Source organism: Corapipo altera, unplaced genomic scaffold, assembly GCF_003945725.1.
Source record: "Corapipo altera isolate COAL_440 unplaced genomic scaffold, ASM394572v1 22, whole genome shotgun sequence".
Taxonomy (NCBI): domain Eukaryota; kingdom Metazoa; phylum Chordata; class Aves; order Passeriformes; family Pipridae; genus Corapipo; species Corapipo altera.
The window spans coordinates 15,322,010-15,340,831 of NW_020884886.1; the positions used below are offsets into that span (position 1 = coordinate 15,322,010).

At 39.3% G+C, this 18,822-nt stretch overlaps 1 protein-coding gene across 2 annotated transcripts in view; it reads left to right on the forward strand.

The window, feature by feature from the left end:
- The window catches only part of LIMCH1 (LIM and calponin homology domains 1), a 180,758-nt gene that overhangs the window by 73,096 nt on the left and 88,840 nt on the right, over nt 1–18,822 (forward strand). For both annotated transcript variants that reach the window (XM_027642662.1, XM_027642664.1), the window contains exon 3: nt 8,107–8,176. In XM_027642662.1, coding sequence (XP_027498463.1) covers nt 8,107–8,176 — 70 coding nt within the window. The remainder of the gene's footprint in view (nt 1–8,106; nt 8,177–18,822) is intronic.

Sequence of the window (18,822 nt, forward strand, 5' to 3'; positions counted from 1 at the left end):
TCTTCTGTAAATAAGAAATTCCCTTAGCTTGTGTTCTTCCTGTCACTGGTGATGAATGAACTGTTTTTCCTCACAGAGCAGTTTCTTTAGAAGTGCATCATCTAGTGCATCTGATGAAGCTTTGGGCTGACATGAACGCTGTTTTCAGCAAGGGCTGGATATGTGCCAGATCAGTGCTAGTGGTAATGCTATGGAATGATAAATCTTTTGTGTTCTGAGTCAGTGATACTTAGAGGTATGGAGAGCAGCCTTCACTGTATATATGGTGTTTCAGTTCTTCTTGCAAGTTAATGTCACTTATGTCACCTGGTAGGGGAAAACAAATAGTCGTCTTTGTAGGATTTTTCAGATATGTCATTCTGCTTGTCTGTCAGTGGCATGGGCCTGGCATCAGCTCAGCGCTTGGCTGTGTAGTGTACAGTGGAGAAGTTAGTGGATGCCCTTGTGCTTAATTAGTGTTTTGCTTGACTTTCCTATTCCTGGAAACTAAGAAGGTATTTGAGTTTCATAGGCATATTTGAAGTGTTGGATGTGACCCATGCCTTGAGGTGAGAAGGAATTGGTGTTCTTCTGTGGTTTTAAGGCTCTGTGTTGTAAAGCCAAAACATTATCAGCATTGTGAATTTGGCATGTCTCCAGTTTTGAGAGATGGGCCCCAAGGCTCATTAAGCATTAAGATTTAGGTTCATGTGAGGACATTTGAAACAGTTTTATATGAATACAGGGTTCTTAAAGTTTTAGTGCTGTGTTATAATGAAGAGCTATTTATTAGTATGGTTTAGGTGAGAGGTCAAACGTAATGTAAACCCTAATGCTCAGCCATGTGCATGAGAAGAGGGGCATAGCCACTGAGGGGCATGCTTGAGTACAGGCAGAATGACCTGTCTTTATATTTACATTTTTTAAAAATGTGTTTCAGCAGACTAAACAGTAGAGTTTTTTCAGTGATGCTTGGTAATTGATAGGGCGGGAGACTGTGGAACACTGACCCATTTGAATGGTGTGTTGCTCAAATGCAAGGCAAGGCAATCCTGTGAGAGATTTCAGCTTTCCAAGAATGTATGTTTAAGAAATTGTGGTTATTATGTACTTTGGGCAATTATCCATGACCATTGCTATTCAGTGTAAAACTGTGTATGAATGGTAAATGTATAGGTGCATGGGATGCTCTTTATGTCATCATTTCTTGTGATGGTAAGTTCTATATGAACAGCTTGTGAAGTTTTTTATACATAATCTTCCCTTTTGCCTTTCTTGAGCTGTTTTGCAAGGCCTCTGTCTTGTTCATATTTTTAGTCTTTGGCAGAGCAAGACCCATGCAAGACCCATGTTTGGCATATTGTTTTCTCAGTGCTGCATATTTGCATAGGTCTTTATTCACTTTGTACTTATCAGACTGGATTATAGGACAAACTCTGTTCTGCCCTGCTTGTTAAAAAAGCAGGTTGTTTATCTAATTCTACATAAATGGTGTCAGGAGCATCATTCACTCAAGAATGTTTTCCCAGAAATATTTTTGTGACCTCCAGATCATCTCTATATTTTGAAACTTCTTTGCCTCTTCTTTTGCAATAAAATATTTTGACTTTTCATTGTTCACTGTTTCAATGTGATTTGTTTATCTTTAAGATTAGTAGTGGATTTTTCTCTTCAACTACGTGGCAGCATTTTTGAGCTGCCATGAGAGCACGAATTTAAAAAGTGTGGACACTGAAGCTGTCTGGGCTAATAATTATCAAATGCTTAAAGGCTGCTTCTTAGAATGTAAGTCTGTAAAACTCAATTTGAACAGCAGAATGTATCCATGAAGGTTTACTGTAGATAGAATTTCCTAAACTCTCAAATATGAAATGCCCTTTTACTTGAAGATCAGATCATTAGTCAGCTTTTCTTTTTATGAATATGATCTGTTACTTGAGCAAAGACCTCTGTTGGATACCTCTCCTTCCAGCCTGGATTGATCTGTGAGCACACATCACTTCAACTTTTCTTTTTTCTGTTTCTGAAGTTAATTCTCTGAAACTGCTTCTCTTCCATTTCTTCTTAAAAACAAGATCGTTTTGCAGGCTGGGTCTTGGCAGCCATCCTCTGAATATTTTCTTGACTGACGCTTTCTTGCAAGAATTTCACGGGCAGTTTATTGGTGCTTTTCATTAGATCTTTTATCAACTGTTGCCTGAAACGCCTTCTCTTCCTGGCAGAAGTTTTTCAAATTCTTAACTTGTGATAAACAACCCCAGGAAAGTCTAATAAGTTAGTCACACAGTGGCTAGTACTGATTTCAGCTTGTCTGTCCAGCTGTGGAGATACCTTATCTCCTGGAAAGCCAAACCTTGGGACAACATCAAATAGAGCAATTGATTCTTCCCGTACCTATCAGAGCTGGTTTTATCGGGGGAAGGAAGTGACCTGGCTTCTCCCTATGAGTGGGGATAGCACAGCTTTCCATTTCCATTGTGCCCTTTGGTTTCTATAAGGTAAGGCAGGTAAGGTTTTAGCTTCTATGCAGTCTTACTGTGCTTCATTTAACAGCTAGTTACTGGAGAGTCCAAGCCAGCACTTGGCACAACGAGAAGGGAGAATGAGTGTGTGTTTGCACCAGGGGAGATTTGGATTGGATATTAGAAAAAAATATTCTCATCTAAAGGGTTGTCAGGCATTTGAACAGGCTGCACAGGGAAGTGGTGGAGTCACCATCCCTGGAGGTATTTAAAAGATATGTACTTAGGGACTTGGTTTGGTGGACTTGGCAGTGCTGGGTTAACAGTTAGATGTGATGATCTTTGAGGTCTTTTCCAACCTATATGATTCTGTGTTGGACTGAAAGCGGCAGGAGAACTTTGAGAAGTGAAGAACAGAGGATTGTCCTGACTCAGGACAGGTACATACATGATAGGGGTGGTGAGCAGAAATCCTCACAGAGTGCCTGAAGTCTTTGAGAATAGGTCACATGTTTATGTAGAGACTCAGGTTTTGTGGATGAAGCCTGAAGATGTTTAGTTTTATCCTGGTTTGGGTTATTGTCTTTTGGGTATTTGGTGGGATTGGGGTTGATTAGTTGGGGTTTTTTTCCTTCATCATATTTTTTTGATTCTTTTAATACCTATTTCAGGTGCATTGCTTTTTGTCTTGTCTTTACTCCTTTTATTGTTAAAAAGTTCCTTGAGATTTCATTATGATATCTTCCCTCTGGTCATATCAGAGAAACACTGGTCATATCAGGTAGCAGAAAGCCTCAATGGAAGAAGGATTACAGTCTTTATCTTTCTGTTCTTTCATTTTTCCTTCTTGTGCCATTTAACTTCTTGCATAAGTAGCTGTTAATGCTCCAGAATGATTTCTGTGAGAAAAAAGTTGGCCGAAAGCTAGAGTTTTAAAAAGTTTTAGTTTTGTTTTGCCATTTATCTCCAAAATGTCTTCTGGTCCCCAGCTACTAAACTCCAAAGCCCAGCTACTAAAACGGGCAAGCTTGCAGAATGTATCTACATTCTCCTTTTGGAAACAGTATGGAAAGACACTGTTTTATGTTTTTTTTCAGCCAGTATTCTCTCACCATGTGGTATCAGACCTTACATTAGCGACATCTTACTGAAGGGGAAGGAAAAAGGAGAAAATAATGGAATATTTAAAGTCATCCTATTTTGTTATCTGTTAGGACTGCTTAGTTGAACTTGTCCCATTCACATCTCTTTTTCTAGATGCAGGAGTATGAAAATAGTACTAATACCTTAAAAACAAAACCAAACCACCCCACTCCCCCCAAAGCTTCCAAACAAAAAAACCCAACAAAATGAACACTTTTATCTAACTTCAGCAGTTCCACTCTGACTATTTGTACAATAGTTCACCAGCTTTGGCATAGCAGAATGTGGTACACAGTAATACAAGGGGTTTGTATTGTTCTTTAGAAGATGCACATCCACTTGAGGATTTTCTATGTTTGAAGAACACAGCTGTACAAAAACCTGAACTAAATTTGTACTTGGGAAAATCTGGACTTGCAGCTAGTGGTTGCTTGGGGCAAGACTGGAGTGAGCAATGTGTCTGCCCTAGATGCCTTTGTGAGGAAGAATATACTTGAGCTCGGATGATTTTTACTGCACAAGAAAAAGGACTGCTTCCTTGGAAGAAAGAGTATCAGACAGGGTCAGCAGGAGCTGGAAGGTACTCAGAGAAGCAAGTCATCTTTCAAAGTACCTCAACTCAGGACCTTTAGGCTTCAACTCTGTCTGAAACTGCCCATAGGGACTGTAGTATCTTCCTTAGACTAAGCAGTATTGCTAAACTGGCCAGACAGATCAGATGTCTGAGGCAGAGGATCTTACTATACCGTCAGCTAGGTGTGTTTTTTGAGAAAGTGCCTTCCTGCTGCAAGAATGGGTGATAAAAGTAACTTGTCTAACATGATCTGCGAATAGGACCTTAAATGTATGTTGTAGCAAGGCTTACATTGATTGCCTGTCCTCTGTGACTCATTATCAAAGTGATATGATTAAGTTTTATAATGTAAGTAAATGTCGGGAAAATAAGGCACCAGACAATGTGTGTGTGTTTCAGCTGATGTAGAAGCTGATGGGTTCTACATTGCTTCTATGACACTTGTCTTGCCATTGCTTTTTTCCATACCTTTCTCAGGGATTGCTGAAATACAAATAGATTTTTAAAGATTTGATTTAATGCCCTAGAACAATCCATTCAGAAAGATTTCTCATGCTTTTTTAAGTTAACAAATTTGTGATTCCAGAAGTATTTAAGGTTGGTGAGGTTTCTTGTTTGTTTTTTGCTGTAGAGGGAGTAATGTGATGCCATAAAATATTTTCAGAGCTAACCATGAGATTGGACAACAGATGGTGGAATTCTTCGCTGTCCATAGATGCATAGAGTGCAGATATCTAGACTTGCTGTGCAGCTAAATGCAGAAAAATAGGTGGTTCTGGTTACGGTGATGCTGATCACCTAATGTGTGACTCCGCTGCTGCCTGCAGTGCAGCAGGTTGGGCAGCACTGCCATGTACTGGTTGCCTACAGCTGTAGCTGAAGTGGGGCCAGTGTTGGGGGGTCGGGGGAAGGTTTACACTGCAAATGTTTTTTCCTCCCTGAACTTGGTTGCTGTTATCATGTTTGAGTGTCTTCACCTTAGAATGAGTCAAAGATTAGGACTGGGGGAGGGACACAGGCTGGAGCTGCAGATGCAGTTGGGGTGCCAGAGGAAGGTGCATGTTGCAGGTTTTCTCTCGTGAAAACTCTTTAAACTAGGACATGGTTAGGGACGGAAGGCCTAGAGCAGCTAAGTCCTTTGGTTAGGACTGGTAGGGCATGAAAGCATGGGACTGCAGTTGTCAGAGGCTGCCAGGGGAAGGTGTGGGTTAGTGATTTTTTCTCACTTGCAAAGTCTTTCTGTTGGGCCGTGACCATGGGCCTTGTGCCAGGTCCCCAGTGCAAAATGGGGAAGAGTCTTCTTTGCCCCATATTTCAACACAAACCTACCAGAGCTGGTGAAACTTTACATATCAAGGTGCATACTCTATGTGAGTCTAAATCAGCACAGGAAATTTAGTTTCCTACAGAGCTATGTAGGAAGAGGTGTAGTTAGGGGCTTTTTTGAAGCAAGGATGGACAGTAACTGTGAGTAAAGGTGACCATTGAGGCACTGTGCATAAACAGTGCAACATTTCAGCTGGGTTGGTAGCAGAGCAAGCTTAAACCACTCAATATCTTGGCATCTGAATTGTCACTCTAGATGAGGCAATAATTCAGAAGCAGTCTGTCTGCTCTGGAAGAAACCTCCATTTGACATGTTCTGCAGTGAGCAGGTCCTGAGGGGTTTGGTGCCAGACTTTGTTTCCAACAGGGTTTTCCATCTTGCCCCATCCCATTTCCTTCCTCTTCAGACTCCAAACAGTGATCAAAAATGTTGGTTGTTCCCTGCTCTTTTTCTTCCTCTCAATTTATCCTTCTCCTGTATTTCACAGAGAAGTCTGTACAAGCCATTTTGAAGATTTATTCAGAATGGGGTTTGGCATTTGAGGTTTCCATTAAGATCTCTTTATTTTACTTTCTATTATTGTCTGTGACTTTTGATCTGCACCTGCAATATTTGTTATGGTGCCTGATATATTTATGTTTCAGTAATAAAGAAATACATTAGATTTAGCTAATATGTTTTTTTCCTGAGACAGAATAGGCAGACTGAGGATTGGAATCATGAGAGACCTACAGTATTTGGAAAGAAGTCCTCTGACAAAAAAAAAAACCAAACAAATTGAATTGTACGTGTAGCAGCTAAATGGAAAATAATAGTTTTATAAGATTGCTGCTGTGTGAGGCCAAAAAATAACATAGTGTCTTTTGTGGAAAAAACAAGTAATATTTTTTTTGATCTGTGAAATAAGATAATGGTTATAGAAGTGCAGTTCTTTTCTTGGCATTCTCTGCATCTAGGGGGGAAAAGTGAATTGTTTGTATATAAAAGTGTATTCATTCATTTGTTCTTAGGACATTAGTGTTAGATTCTACCTTAAGCAGAAGGCAGGAATAGTACAGCAATCTGTATGAGCTTGGGTTTACGGGGTTTTTAACTTCAAGAAGATCAAAAAAATCCCCCCAACTCCCAAAAATGTCATTCATGTTGGCTTTGTTGCCACTCCTGATATGGGATGGTGCTGGAGATGTGGGGACTTCAAGTGTGTAATAACATGAGTACAGTTTAGGACAGGTTTACTAACTAGAATCATAGAGAATATTGAGAATAGCATCTCCTGCTCTGCTTCCCTGTTGTGCCCAAGTGATCGCAGGCACCCCATGATGGGTGCCCATGTTTCAGGGAGAGAGAAAAAGCAGGATATGAAGAAAAACAATAATTTCAATGTTCACAAAGCCAGATGTCCACCCTGGGAGGGATGAACTCCCTCATGAGCTTGCAAACTGCCCCAGCCCTATGGAATCAAACAGCAAATAATATGTCACTATGTAGAGATGGCTCTTGGTGGAGCTTTGAGGAGTGGCACACCCTGTGTTATCCTGGCTCAGAAGCAGGAAGTTGGAAACAATCACAGACTGTTAGCTTTTAATTGAAAGGAATATTCTTTTAGTTAGGATAAAGTTCTTAGCAAGATTTCTCAAATATTAAATATTAATGACTTTACTACCACAGTAAGCTGTCAGAAGAGTCTGCTCTTGTGTAGAGACCATGTCAGCACAAAATGAGGTTCCTCTCTTCCATAGTGGCTATTCTCATTTTCAGAGAGTTTTAAATTTAAATAGACATCTTTGTTTCTCTTCAGAGATCTTGAATTTGAAGTCAGTGTCTTGACCTGATGATTTTCTTCCCAATGGATGGAACTGGTTGAATTTTTTCTTTTGATAAAAGGCGTAAGGGTTTTCTCCTAGGTGAAGGGTGGTGAAGACACAGTGTTTATTGCAACAGGATTTTATAATTAAAATTCCCCACTTTTAGAGGCTTGGTCAGTTTTTTTGAGTATTCTAGCAATGAACTGTGTCAGCATATGTGTGTTCATGGGTGGTGAGGAACTTGGTTTTGGGGAGTTCAGCTGTGGTATCACTGGCGTAATGGTGTTTTCATGATGAGGTGGGGGTTTTTTGGACTCCCTTTTTATTTGTCTTCTCACATCTGTGATTTATGAGGATGTCCATTCTACTCGATATATGCAAGGATGGCATTTAAAGTCAAGTACAGATTCAGGAAAATAGACAGGCCGCCCATAAAGTGTGCATCCTTTCTCAGTTTCCTGCCAGACCTGAATGACTTCTTGGTTTCTGCTCTCAGGCTCTTCCAGGTGTGATCTGCCTGTAGGCAGTGAAGGCAGGCTGACATGACAAAATTCACCCAGTCTGTCTGGGTCACTGATGTGATCTAGATCAATTTAGAATATAAAATAAATACTCTTGAGATACTGTGCTGTGGATATTTTCCATTCTAGTCTTTCTTCATTTCAGTGATGGAATTTGGGTGCCCATGAGTGTTTTCAGAAGGGGAGAAAAGGGAGACTTTTCCAGCCATACTGAAATCCTTATGTGCTGGGAAAAGTGTTTAATAATTTGAAATTTTGTGACTTGCCACTCACAAATACTCCTTTCTCATAACAGGTTGTTGAATGCAATAAAACCGGGATTGGTAAAAAAGATCAATAGACTACCGACTCCCATTGCAGGTTTGGTGAGTATATTGAATGGAGGAAAGTATTTCAGTGCTGCTGTTTGCACCTTGACTTTATGACTGTGTGATTCAGATAGCAATTATTTTTGTAATTTGAACTCTTCTAACCTAGTAAACTCAGGCAGTCCCTCTGAAATCCGAACACTCTGTGTAGTCACCTTAAGACCTTTCAGTCTTTTTTTTTTTTCGCAAGTGGGCAGTATTCAAGAGGCAGGATATATTTTTAGAGGAAGAAAATCTTCTTGGTTATATGTAATTTTCCAGTTGTGGTGCTAGCTTTAGAAAAACTGGAATGCATGCATTAGAAGCCATCACCACAAAAAGATAGTTTTTCGAAAGGAAGAAAACTGTACTTGTGTATTTTGTCTCATTTTCCCTTTCCCCAAAAATACCACAGTCTGCAGATAACATTCATTGCAGGACTATCTAGGGAACTGTTTAATGTTGACCTTAAGAGCAGCGAAAACATTGGTCATAATCTGTTATAAGCAAGGAAGACCACAGAGGATATGCTGACAGCTCATGGGCTGTCAGGAGCACTGGGTGCTCAGGAGGTCACCTCGAGTGGTGGCACAGTCTTGTGGTTGCTGTTAGGGCAGAAAGTGGGGGTATTGAGTGGGTGTTGGGTCTAACAGGATTAGCCGCATAGAAATATGGCTGTATTGATTTTATCTTCAGTTCTAACTGGGAATAAGAGGGTCCTTGAGCATGTGGCCGTCCTTGATTTAGACATGACTCCTTTCTGTTCTGGCACTGCTCATATTGTAACTTAGTTGTGCAAGATTCAGAACTTGTTGATAGCTGAAGTTAACATTACCTTTTATAAACTGCATTAAAAAGTTTCAGTGTATTAGAGACCATGTTACATTTCATTTTAAATTGGTTCTGTGTTATTATATAGCCTTTGAGACTGACATATTTCTGCATGAATACTGCCTTGCCTCGTTTTAGGATCTAATTTTTGATCCCCACCACCCTTTCTCTAAAGTTTCCTTGTGTGCCTTTCTTTTGCCTCTAAAACCCATCTAGTTTTATTCCTTTGCAGTCCTCTTTGAAAGGAATATTTGATATAAACAGCTGCAAAAAGTACCAGTAGTGCAGTTTTCTTTTCCTTGGCTCCCTTTCAGGAAAGACTCAATTTTTGTTATGACTGTTTTAAGAAGATGATATTGAATTACATTGGGTTTTTTCCTTATTCATATGTAAAATCCCAAAGGTAAGGTGGTTGTAGCAGGAGGGGCATAGCAAAAAGTCATTATATGTGTGTATTTTCTTGTTCCTTGAGATAAATATCTCTTGCAAGATGTATATCTTCAAAGCATTATGAAAAAAAGCAGTTTTCCTGCTATTAATGATACAGCAGATCTTTTTTGTATTGTAGGGTGACTTTATTACCTCTGTACTTGTGTCCTCTTGATTCCCTTTAGTAACTACTTTTCTAAATATTTTTCCTAATAAATAATTAGACTATTAAAAAAAGTTCACTGCTTCTGAGTTCTTGAACATTACCAATGGATGTTTAAATCTACTGTTATGTGAATAAATTGGTCCAAACAAAACAAGCCATCAGAACTTCCCCTAGCTTTCCAAAGTGTCTGGTTCCATACCTGCTAACTTTTGTTGCCATTTTTAGTTACAGTGGTAAGTGGCTGTTTTAAGGATTGCATGTGAATTTAAATGATCAAGTGTTCTAGTCTGTTATGCTTAGTTATGGTGTATTATTTTAAAGTATAGACATCAGGAGTATATTTGAGCACAGGGTGAATCTTTTTCTATTCACTTACACATGCCATGTCTGTGTGTCTGAAAAAGAATTAAAATATTGACACTGTAGCCCCGAATCTGTTATACCTCCTAGTAAGTTGACCATTATTTATTGCCAATTTTTCTTTATTATCTTAGTTTTGGTTGGCTTGACATAGTAAATAGTTACTTCTTGCCAGTTATTTCAACCCAGTGAATGTAATTTCCTCCAGTAGAAGTGGAAATGCTTTGAAAGCTTCAGTACCTTTTCTGCATAGCGTGAGATATGTGCTTTTGAACTCCTAGATACTGTTTCTGCCTAAAAAGTGTAACCTAATTATTGTAACAGAATTAATTTTTCCCCGGTAGCTGATAGAATAAGTATTTAGTTCAGAAGTAGAGACAATACATACATTTTTTTTTTTAGAGTTGGAGCTAAAACTTATGAGTAATTGTGAAGTACTCAAAGTGCCTTTTGTTTCATCTTTGACCTCCAGAGACACAAACAGTCATATATTATGTAGCTCTACAAAATGCCTACTTGAGTCTAATTCTCCAGACGATGGTCTATTTTTCTCCTTTGTTATTGTAAGGAAAAATTAAGAAGTATCCTTTATTGAAGGAAAGTAACAGTGAACTTGAAGCCCATAACAGAGAATGCTGAGGTGTTCATCTGGGATTATGATCGGGTGTAAAAATTTTGCCTAGATTTCATATTTGAGTGACTTCTCATAACACTGCTGTGAAGTAATAAGTATAACCGGTCTGGTGTTGACAGATTAAATTCTTCAAACTTTTCCTGGCATTTAAAATTAGATGAATCTGCAGTTACTCTGAAATTCTCACCAGTGACTTCCTCATGTGGTTTAAGAGGGAATGGTTTATTTGCAGGTCTTGTATACGGAACACCAATCATGTAAGTAAAATTTATTGGTTATAGTGTTGTAGTGTTAAAGTAAGAACTGAAGGATCTGCACACCACCAAACAAAGCACGCAGGCCATATAAATACACAAAGATGATCTTTGTCTAGTTGCTAGTCTGAGTCAGGATGTAGATTGTATGCACCATTACATATGGAATTACATATGTTCAGCTTGGCAGGCTTGTTTGTAATTTGCTTTGATCTCCAGAAGTGCCGACTGCCTCTGTTATCACAGCAGAAATGATACATTGCTTTAATGAAAGAAAATGTAGGACCCATGGTTTGGTATTCAGACTTACAGCATTAAATTTGATGAAACGTTTTCTCATTCCTGTTCAGAATTCATTAATCCTGAAAACTAAAGCTCCCACCAAAAGGCAAATTCACAAAACATCCAAAGAACATATTAGGCCTAGGTAGGAGTAATAGAATTTGCTGAAAGCCTCGTTACTAGAAGAAATTTTCTCATGTGAGAAATTGATACTGAGCATCTTTGTTTTAAGACTGTCAGCTTTCCAGCAGCATCCTTTCATGTATTTAATTGTAGAAGGCTGGAAAAGTATTTTGGCTGAGCTATTAATTAAAGAACATATGAAGCTGTAGAAGGCTTACAAAGATGGATTATTAGAGTACAATGAATATAATTAAGTGATTTTTACAAAACCAGTGATTTTTTTCAGTGAATTGCTGTTGGTTTCTTTCATTTCATATGATGTTCTATGTGAACACAACTAATTTTTAAAGTTTCTACTAACTGCAGTTTTGTACAGCTATGCTTGTTAACTCTTCTACAGAAATAAAAAATTACCAGCATCACTGTAGATAAGCTTTGCTCTACAGCGCTAACCACTGTATGTTGACTATCATTTTCCCTTAAAAAATATTCTGGTTTTTGCTTCCTGTCCCTGAATAATGTCACTCCGTGAGAAAAGAAAAGGTTTCTGCCTTATCTTTTGTTTGACAGGGTTTAGGGGAGTTTATAGCATTACTTCAGTTCCTTGAACAATCCCCACAGGAGCTCAGACACTTACTTCAGAGGCTGTGTGAGAGATTCTCACATATAATAGTAGGAAGTAGTCAAGACAAAGATGGAGACATGAACTCTAGCTTGGATCTTGGCTCACATTTCAGCACTACTGAATAAAAATCTCTTTACTGTGGCATCCAGTGTTCAGTTTGCGTATGGTTCTCCACTTTGTGACATCTGTATGATTTAGCACTGGAAAAAATAGCTCTGCAAAAGTCACCTGGTTGCATGGTTACTGCACCCAGATGAACAGAACTGTAACGTGCTGTTTAAGAAAGCTTGTTCCTTTGAAAACAAGGTTGTTGGGTTTTTTTTCTCTGATTATTTTCCTAGGAAGTTTCTCTTGGCAAAGTGTTCTCTGGGATCTTGTTACTAACCTTATAGCTACCTGCTATAAGGTATTGGTATTGGTAGATTACTCTTATGCTGGAATATTGCATAAATTATAGGTTTGAGGTTTTTTATGTCATATGTTATCTCAAAGACATTTCATCATTCTATTAGCTTCCAGGAGTTTGTACTACTAATTAAGTTCAGCAAATGAGATCTTGTTTCTTCATGCAGATATAAACCTCAAAGTAAAATTACAAGACCCAAATAAAGTCTAGTGTATTACACACAGTTAAAAATAGTTAGTGAAGATAGAGAAATACAAAGAACTTAATTTTTATCACTCTTTCCATTCATACTTCCTTGTTACTAATTTTTTTCTTCAAAAACTATCTTCTTGTTTTTTCTCTTAAATTTATCACTTTCCCTTTAATTCTAGCACTTTCTAGAAAGAGCCTGCTCCTGTTGTATTACATAGATTCATAATACATTAAATTTCTGTTTCATTGTTTTGTACTACTACTCACTGCTGGACATATTCATTTCCCAGAACAATTGTATTCATAAAAACGTCTTGCTGTGTAAGTTGAGGTACTTGTGAAGTAAACAGAAGCCAAATTTCCTAACTATCTAAAAACAATAAGTTCTTGGCACTCTCATCCCAAAAGCATTTTTGTGAATGTTGATGGAAAGCAAAGTGTCAACAGCATAGCAAAATGCTGTGCAAACCATTCTGCCGTGGTTTCTGTGAATCTTCCTTGCTAAATGGTAATTGGTTTTTCTACACCTCTTGTGTCTGCCTTCAGTTCTGAAATCTGAATATTTGACTAAAGCAGTATTTAGGGTCTGGCCAGTGGTTTGGAGCAGCCCTGTGTGCCTTGGCTCACCACATACTGGAATATATATTGAATCTTTTCACTAAAGGAGTAGTATCCTTAAAAAAATAAATGGTTTGCATCATTGTCTTTTTATGCTTATGTTGTGTGGTTTTTTTACTTCCCAGGCTTTTTAGACCCTGCCTTTAAATTCATTTTTCATTTAGATTTTCCTGCCTGTTTGTTTTGATGTCATCTGAGCTGGACAGAGCTACCTTATAAAACTCCTCTTTAATGAATTTAGCTGTACGTTATGTACTCATAAACATTTCTATGTTACATGAAGAATACAAAAGTAAACTAACAGGTGTTTCTTAACCACACTGTTTGTAAAGAGTCTGTGTGGAACAATCTGCAGTGAAGCTGTAGTTAATTCATTGCAGAAGAGGAAAACAGCCATCAGTTCAAATTTGGCAGGAAACAGAGAAGAAACAGCATTGGGGGGAAAATGAAATGCAAACCAATAAAACCTAAAACTTTACATGGAAATTCAGCCATTTTCTTTTTATACCTGATTGAAGGTTTTTATTGCTTCCAATTAGCCATACAAATACTGTCCAGAAAGCATTGCTCTCTTCCCATTTAGAGATAAATGAGTAAGTCAAATGCAAAACACTATGCTGGCATCTCATTTAGTATTTTATTGATTGAAATGGGTATGCTTACTCTGCTGTTTTGGGTTTGGCTCCAAAACCCTCATACTTTTGATGCTGGGAACTAGTCATTGATCTGACAGCAAATGTGCTAGAGACGTATTCCACTACTGCATTGGGTTCAGCCTGTGTTGTCCAGGCTTCCAAGTTTATACTTTAATCTGATGTATGGATGTAAGAGAGCCTGAAACAATAGGAAATTAATAAAAGACATAAACTATAGAAAAAAACCAGACAAAACACCTTGTTTATTTGCTTTTGATGGTCTGAGTTGTGTTTAGCTGTAATGCACATCCTCAGAGAAGTGAGTTTAGCCAGCTCTTAGTAGTCTTCACATTCGTTATCCCTCGGTGGCTCATGAGCTGTCCCTAACATCCATGAGCAGTCCCTTCTGTCCTCAGCTACCAGCTGGAGTGTTGCATTTATGATGTCTGGAGGTGAAACTTGAAGTGAAGGCACCTCGTTTGCTTCCAAATTGCCCATTACTGATCCCTCACAGGTTTTCGTGTGCTTCCTGCACCACTGGCCTCAGCCAGAACTCAGCTGGGACTTTGGAAGACCAACCTCACTGTTGGCCCTGAAGTCCCTTCTTCTGGATTTTTCCTTAGCTGGAGTGCCTACAGTGCATTCATTAAGCTAAGCTGTTTGTTGGCTGGGACCACTCTTTGTCATGCTATGGATTACTGGCCTTTTCTGCCAGTGTCAAGGAATTTGTCCCTTGTTATAAGCTGAAGCCTCTCATTTAGCACTCAGAGTGCCCTGAACAATTTCCTTGTTGGGTGAGGATGGCACCAGCCAAGATAGGTAAGGGTTTGCAGTACACAGGTGAAGGATGGCTGTGATCCATAGCTGCTGAGTATGTATGCAAACTTCACCATGTTGTTGAGACCCATTCTCAAACTGGACTGGTTAGGATTCAAAAGTGTAGCAGTTTCACAGTCAGCTTGAGCTGTGCCCTGAGCCTGCTGAGCTCTGCTGCTGAGAATGTCAAGACTTGGTTTGGCCAAATGCTAATAATATGTGTAAGCTCTTTGTGGCAAGGATCATCTGCTAGTCTGTTTTTGTCTAACACCTCACCCCATGAGTCCTGCTCTGTAGCCAGGACTCCTAGACAGTATGTTAGTACAAATAATAAATAACCATTACAAAAATATCACAGGCATTCCTGTGTCATTCTCAGTCTGGTTTTAGACTGCTCTCCCAACAGCCATGAATTTAATCAGTAGATTTATAATTAGCTTTATACACATTGAATAATTTAAAATGTTAATATGCAAATATAGAGGTAAAGGGGAACCTTCTCTGTGTTAAGACCAAGAGAGGATGGCCACTGCAGTGGATCTCCTTATTTGGAACTTCTGTTTGTTTTACGGAGACACCCTTTTCTTGCCCAGTCTTAGCATGCTTTAGAAAAAAGTCCTTGATTAAAAGCAAAGAGTCTACCTGTTTTGGGGCTGTAAAGTGACTCACAAAGCTGTTATTTATAAAATGATATAAATAAAGGCTTAGTGTAATGATTATTTACTTTTTTCCTTTTTTTGACATAGGAAGTTTAATAAAGTGAATGATTCCAGGGATAACATTTGAAAATAGCAAAAAGAAAAACATTACTGCTGAAGCTATAATGCTAGGCAGCTGAAACGTGAACTTGCTCTTATCATGTCATTAACCTTTACTATAAATGACAGAGTCTTTTCTTGGGTTGGGGAGATCAGCTGGAGCTCATTTTGTACCCGTGAAAAATGTAGGTTGCCCACTGGATTAATTGTTAGATTTGCTTTCAGATGCTAAAGAGTCCTTCTACAATTTCAACCATGACTTGCCTTATGTTGGTTTAATGACTCTGACTGAGTATTTCAGAAATGGCAAACTTTTGAAGAATAATCTCTCAGCATCTGTAAGTATCAAAAAATGATAGTTTAACAAACAAAATGCCATTTGCCATGTAGCTTAAGTCTTCACTAAATGAAGTGAACAATCCAGTGCCTTCCTTGAGCTGTCGTCCTAGAAACAAAAGGCCTTCTGAACAATGATTTATACTCTTCAGAACAAATCCTGCTGTTGAAGCTTATGACTCCTCTTAATAGCTGGGCCAATACCACATGCTCTGGAGCATCTTCAGGAATTTTCAGTGAAGGTGTTGGATGCCCTGAGTCTGTGAATGTGTCACCCGTGTCCTATGATGAATGTGGCACTGTTGCAGTTGTATCCAGGCACCTGCGATCTTTAGGTGTCTTCCATTGCAAAGTTGATTAGTTTACCAATGAAGATGTAAAAAGAAGCACTTAGCTGGTGTACTGTATCTGTTTAGGACAACATACTTAAAATAAGCAGAGCTATAACTATTCATGCCTTGAGGTTAAATAAGGATTGTCTTTTGTCCTTAACAATAAAAACTGGACCTGAGCTTATGGTTGCTTTCAGTTGCTCTGAATTTGGCTTTCATACACCTTCTACCATGACAGCACTACCACTCATATGGTGATCAGCTGAAGTGGGCAGCTGATCTGGCTGAAAAATACCCTTCATCTTACAGTATGAGCAGAACGCAGGCAGGAGAGAAGGAAGAGGCTCACCAAGTTGGGAAAGGAGCTGTCATTCGATCAGTTTAAAGTAGTTCTGAAACTGCAGCTAGAGAGTTTAAACTTAGATGCATTCCTTAAGGCATTGGCAAAAGCAAAGGACACAGGAACCTGTGAAAGTCTCAAACCTTACTTCCTTGATTTAAAGGTTGTCTGTATTTAAAACTATACTTAGTAGTACTCTCACACCCTAATTCTGGAAAGCCTCTCACAGGTTGGAGTCTGTAGGTCTGCGCTATAAATACTGTCTCTGATCCCCAACTGTCTTTTTCAGTGACATCTAACATCTGCTGCAGGGAAGAGCTAGGTCCATGTGATATGATCTGGAGAATGTTGATAACTGGATAACAGTAGCACTGGAAGTGTGAAAAGGGAGGGTGTCTTCCCAATAGCTCTTAATCTGACGAGTCCCTGGGAGGCATGCAAGTACAGTTTTCACAGTGTGGTCAGACCAACAGATCTGCCACCTCAAAATGGTCCAGGGAAGCTCAAGCTTCCTTTGACTTCTCTTGTGAAAAGGAAGCAAGCAATGGTCAGTCGTGACCCCAGCCCTTGAGCTGAAGATGGTAGCAGCAAAATGCCGTCTCTAATCCCCTCCCTGGCTGCAAATCAACTTGAAGTCTGTTGCAATTAATGTCTGCTAGCAACTGTTCATACGGTTTCTATGCTGAAAACCTTTCCAGGCACTCTGGATTTCTGTCAGATGATGTGCATGTCACTAGCAGGAGCCTACGTGCTGAATGCAGATGATGGAACATGTCTCGCTCCAAAGATCACATTGCAGTTGTTTCCCTGATTTAAAGCAAACAAGCAGAAAGGCAAACTAGTGGAAAACCAGTGCCTTAAAGATCTGTGCACAGTGATTTCTTTAGTTTAAGAGCCCAGTAAAATTCTGTAGTCTGGTGCTGTGTTCAAGAGTTCACAGAGGTTGAAATATCTGACACTGAATTCTCCTTGTCTTCTGCATTCCTCAGTGCTCCTGGATGAAAGCCACTTGCTTCCTGCTTGGCATGGTACTTTCCAATTGTAGTGTGCTTCCTCTTAAATGTCCAGAGGTCTAATGGTACTATTGTAAACCTGTTAAAATTAATGCTGCAGAGGAAACAGCTTAGTTAACTGCTTGTGGAAAATACAGTGGTAGGCTGAATTATCTGACTGAGGGACACCAAAACCATTAACTATCAACCTCCTGAAAGCTGAAAAGCCTTGTGATACAATGTGGAAATCTGTCCCACAGCTTAGTAAGAGCATTACGATTCATTTATGGACAAGCAATATAACTAGTGGTCTAGAAAATTAATATTGCAATACAGAGGCAATCCTCAGCTCTTTGGAGTGGTGTCATTCTGTTAAAGTCCTCACTATTGCCACATATTTTTTTGTTTCTGCCTTTTCATCTTCATGTGGGAAGCACTGTTACTTAGACCACGAATGTCTGTTTTATTTTGGGGCAATGGTGCACGCTGATTTATTACCGTGTGATGTGTGAAAGGGAGTTTTCAGGCTTTTCAACAGGGGGAGAGTATTGAACTTGCTAAATGTGTGCATGCGTCCAAGTGTGTACTGAGTTCAACTCAGCTTTTTTCAGTCCACTCTGTATGCTACTTCATGATCTCAACTTTTCTTTTTGAATTTTACTAGTTCTCATGCACAATTTAGAATCAAGCTTGTGTTTACCCTTAAGGCCAATGGTAAACATGATGCTTTCCCCCTTCCTCTTTCTTTTCTTTTTTAGTCATAATTTTGGTATTATTTGGTCTCTTTTTACTGCGAGAGAGATGTTACTTGATTTGATGTGTTGCAAAATTGTATCAGTGTGTTGGGAGGCACATTGGACTGAGCTCCAAATTGTGACTCTCAGCCTTTGCACCTGTTGTGAGGCAGCAAATTTCAGGCCTTAAACCGATTGCCTGGGCTGATGATGCTCTTGCTTCTTGCCTTTTATAACTGTTGAGTTGGTTGGTGCAGTGTAGCTTGGCTGCACAACCGACAAATCCTATGGGTGTTACTAAGAGTTCCTGGATATTTCTCATACTTTCTCTTAAAGAAAGCTGCCTCTTTGCTGTTGTTCTCTGAATACTGTTTCTAGTTTGGTTGGAAGGAGGCTTGCTGTTTTTTTCAAAAACAGCCCTAACTTTACCACTCCTGCCTAGCAACAGCATTAGGTTCTTAGAGCTAATGCCTGCCGTTGGCTAAATACATGAGCTGCCAGTAGGTCTTTGCATTCTCATCTTTGCATTCATGCCCCAATATAATGCAGTTGTAGAGGTTCCTCTGAAGCTGCTTGGTGAGTGCCTTCAGGGAGAAGCTGAAGGCGTGATTGCCCAGTGATGGGCAAAAGAAGGTGAAGTACAGTAACCACAACTGTAAAAGCTCAAGTGTCAGTGGGACAGACTTAATGTACAGGAAGCACCTACTCTTTGGCTGACCAAGGGAGGGATTCACGGTCATTTTGGCAACTAAGGAGAGCTGACCTGTGAAGCAGCTCTGTTTCCTTGGCCAGCAGTGCATG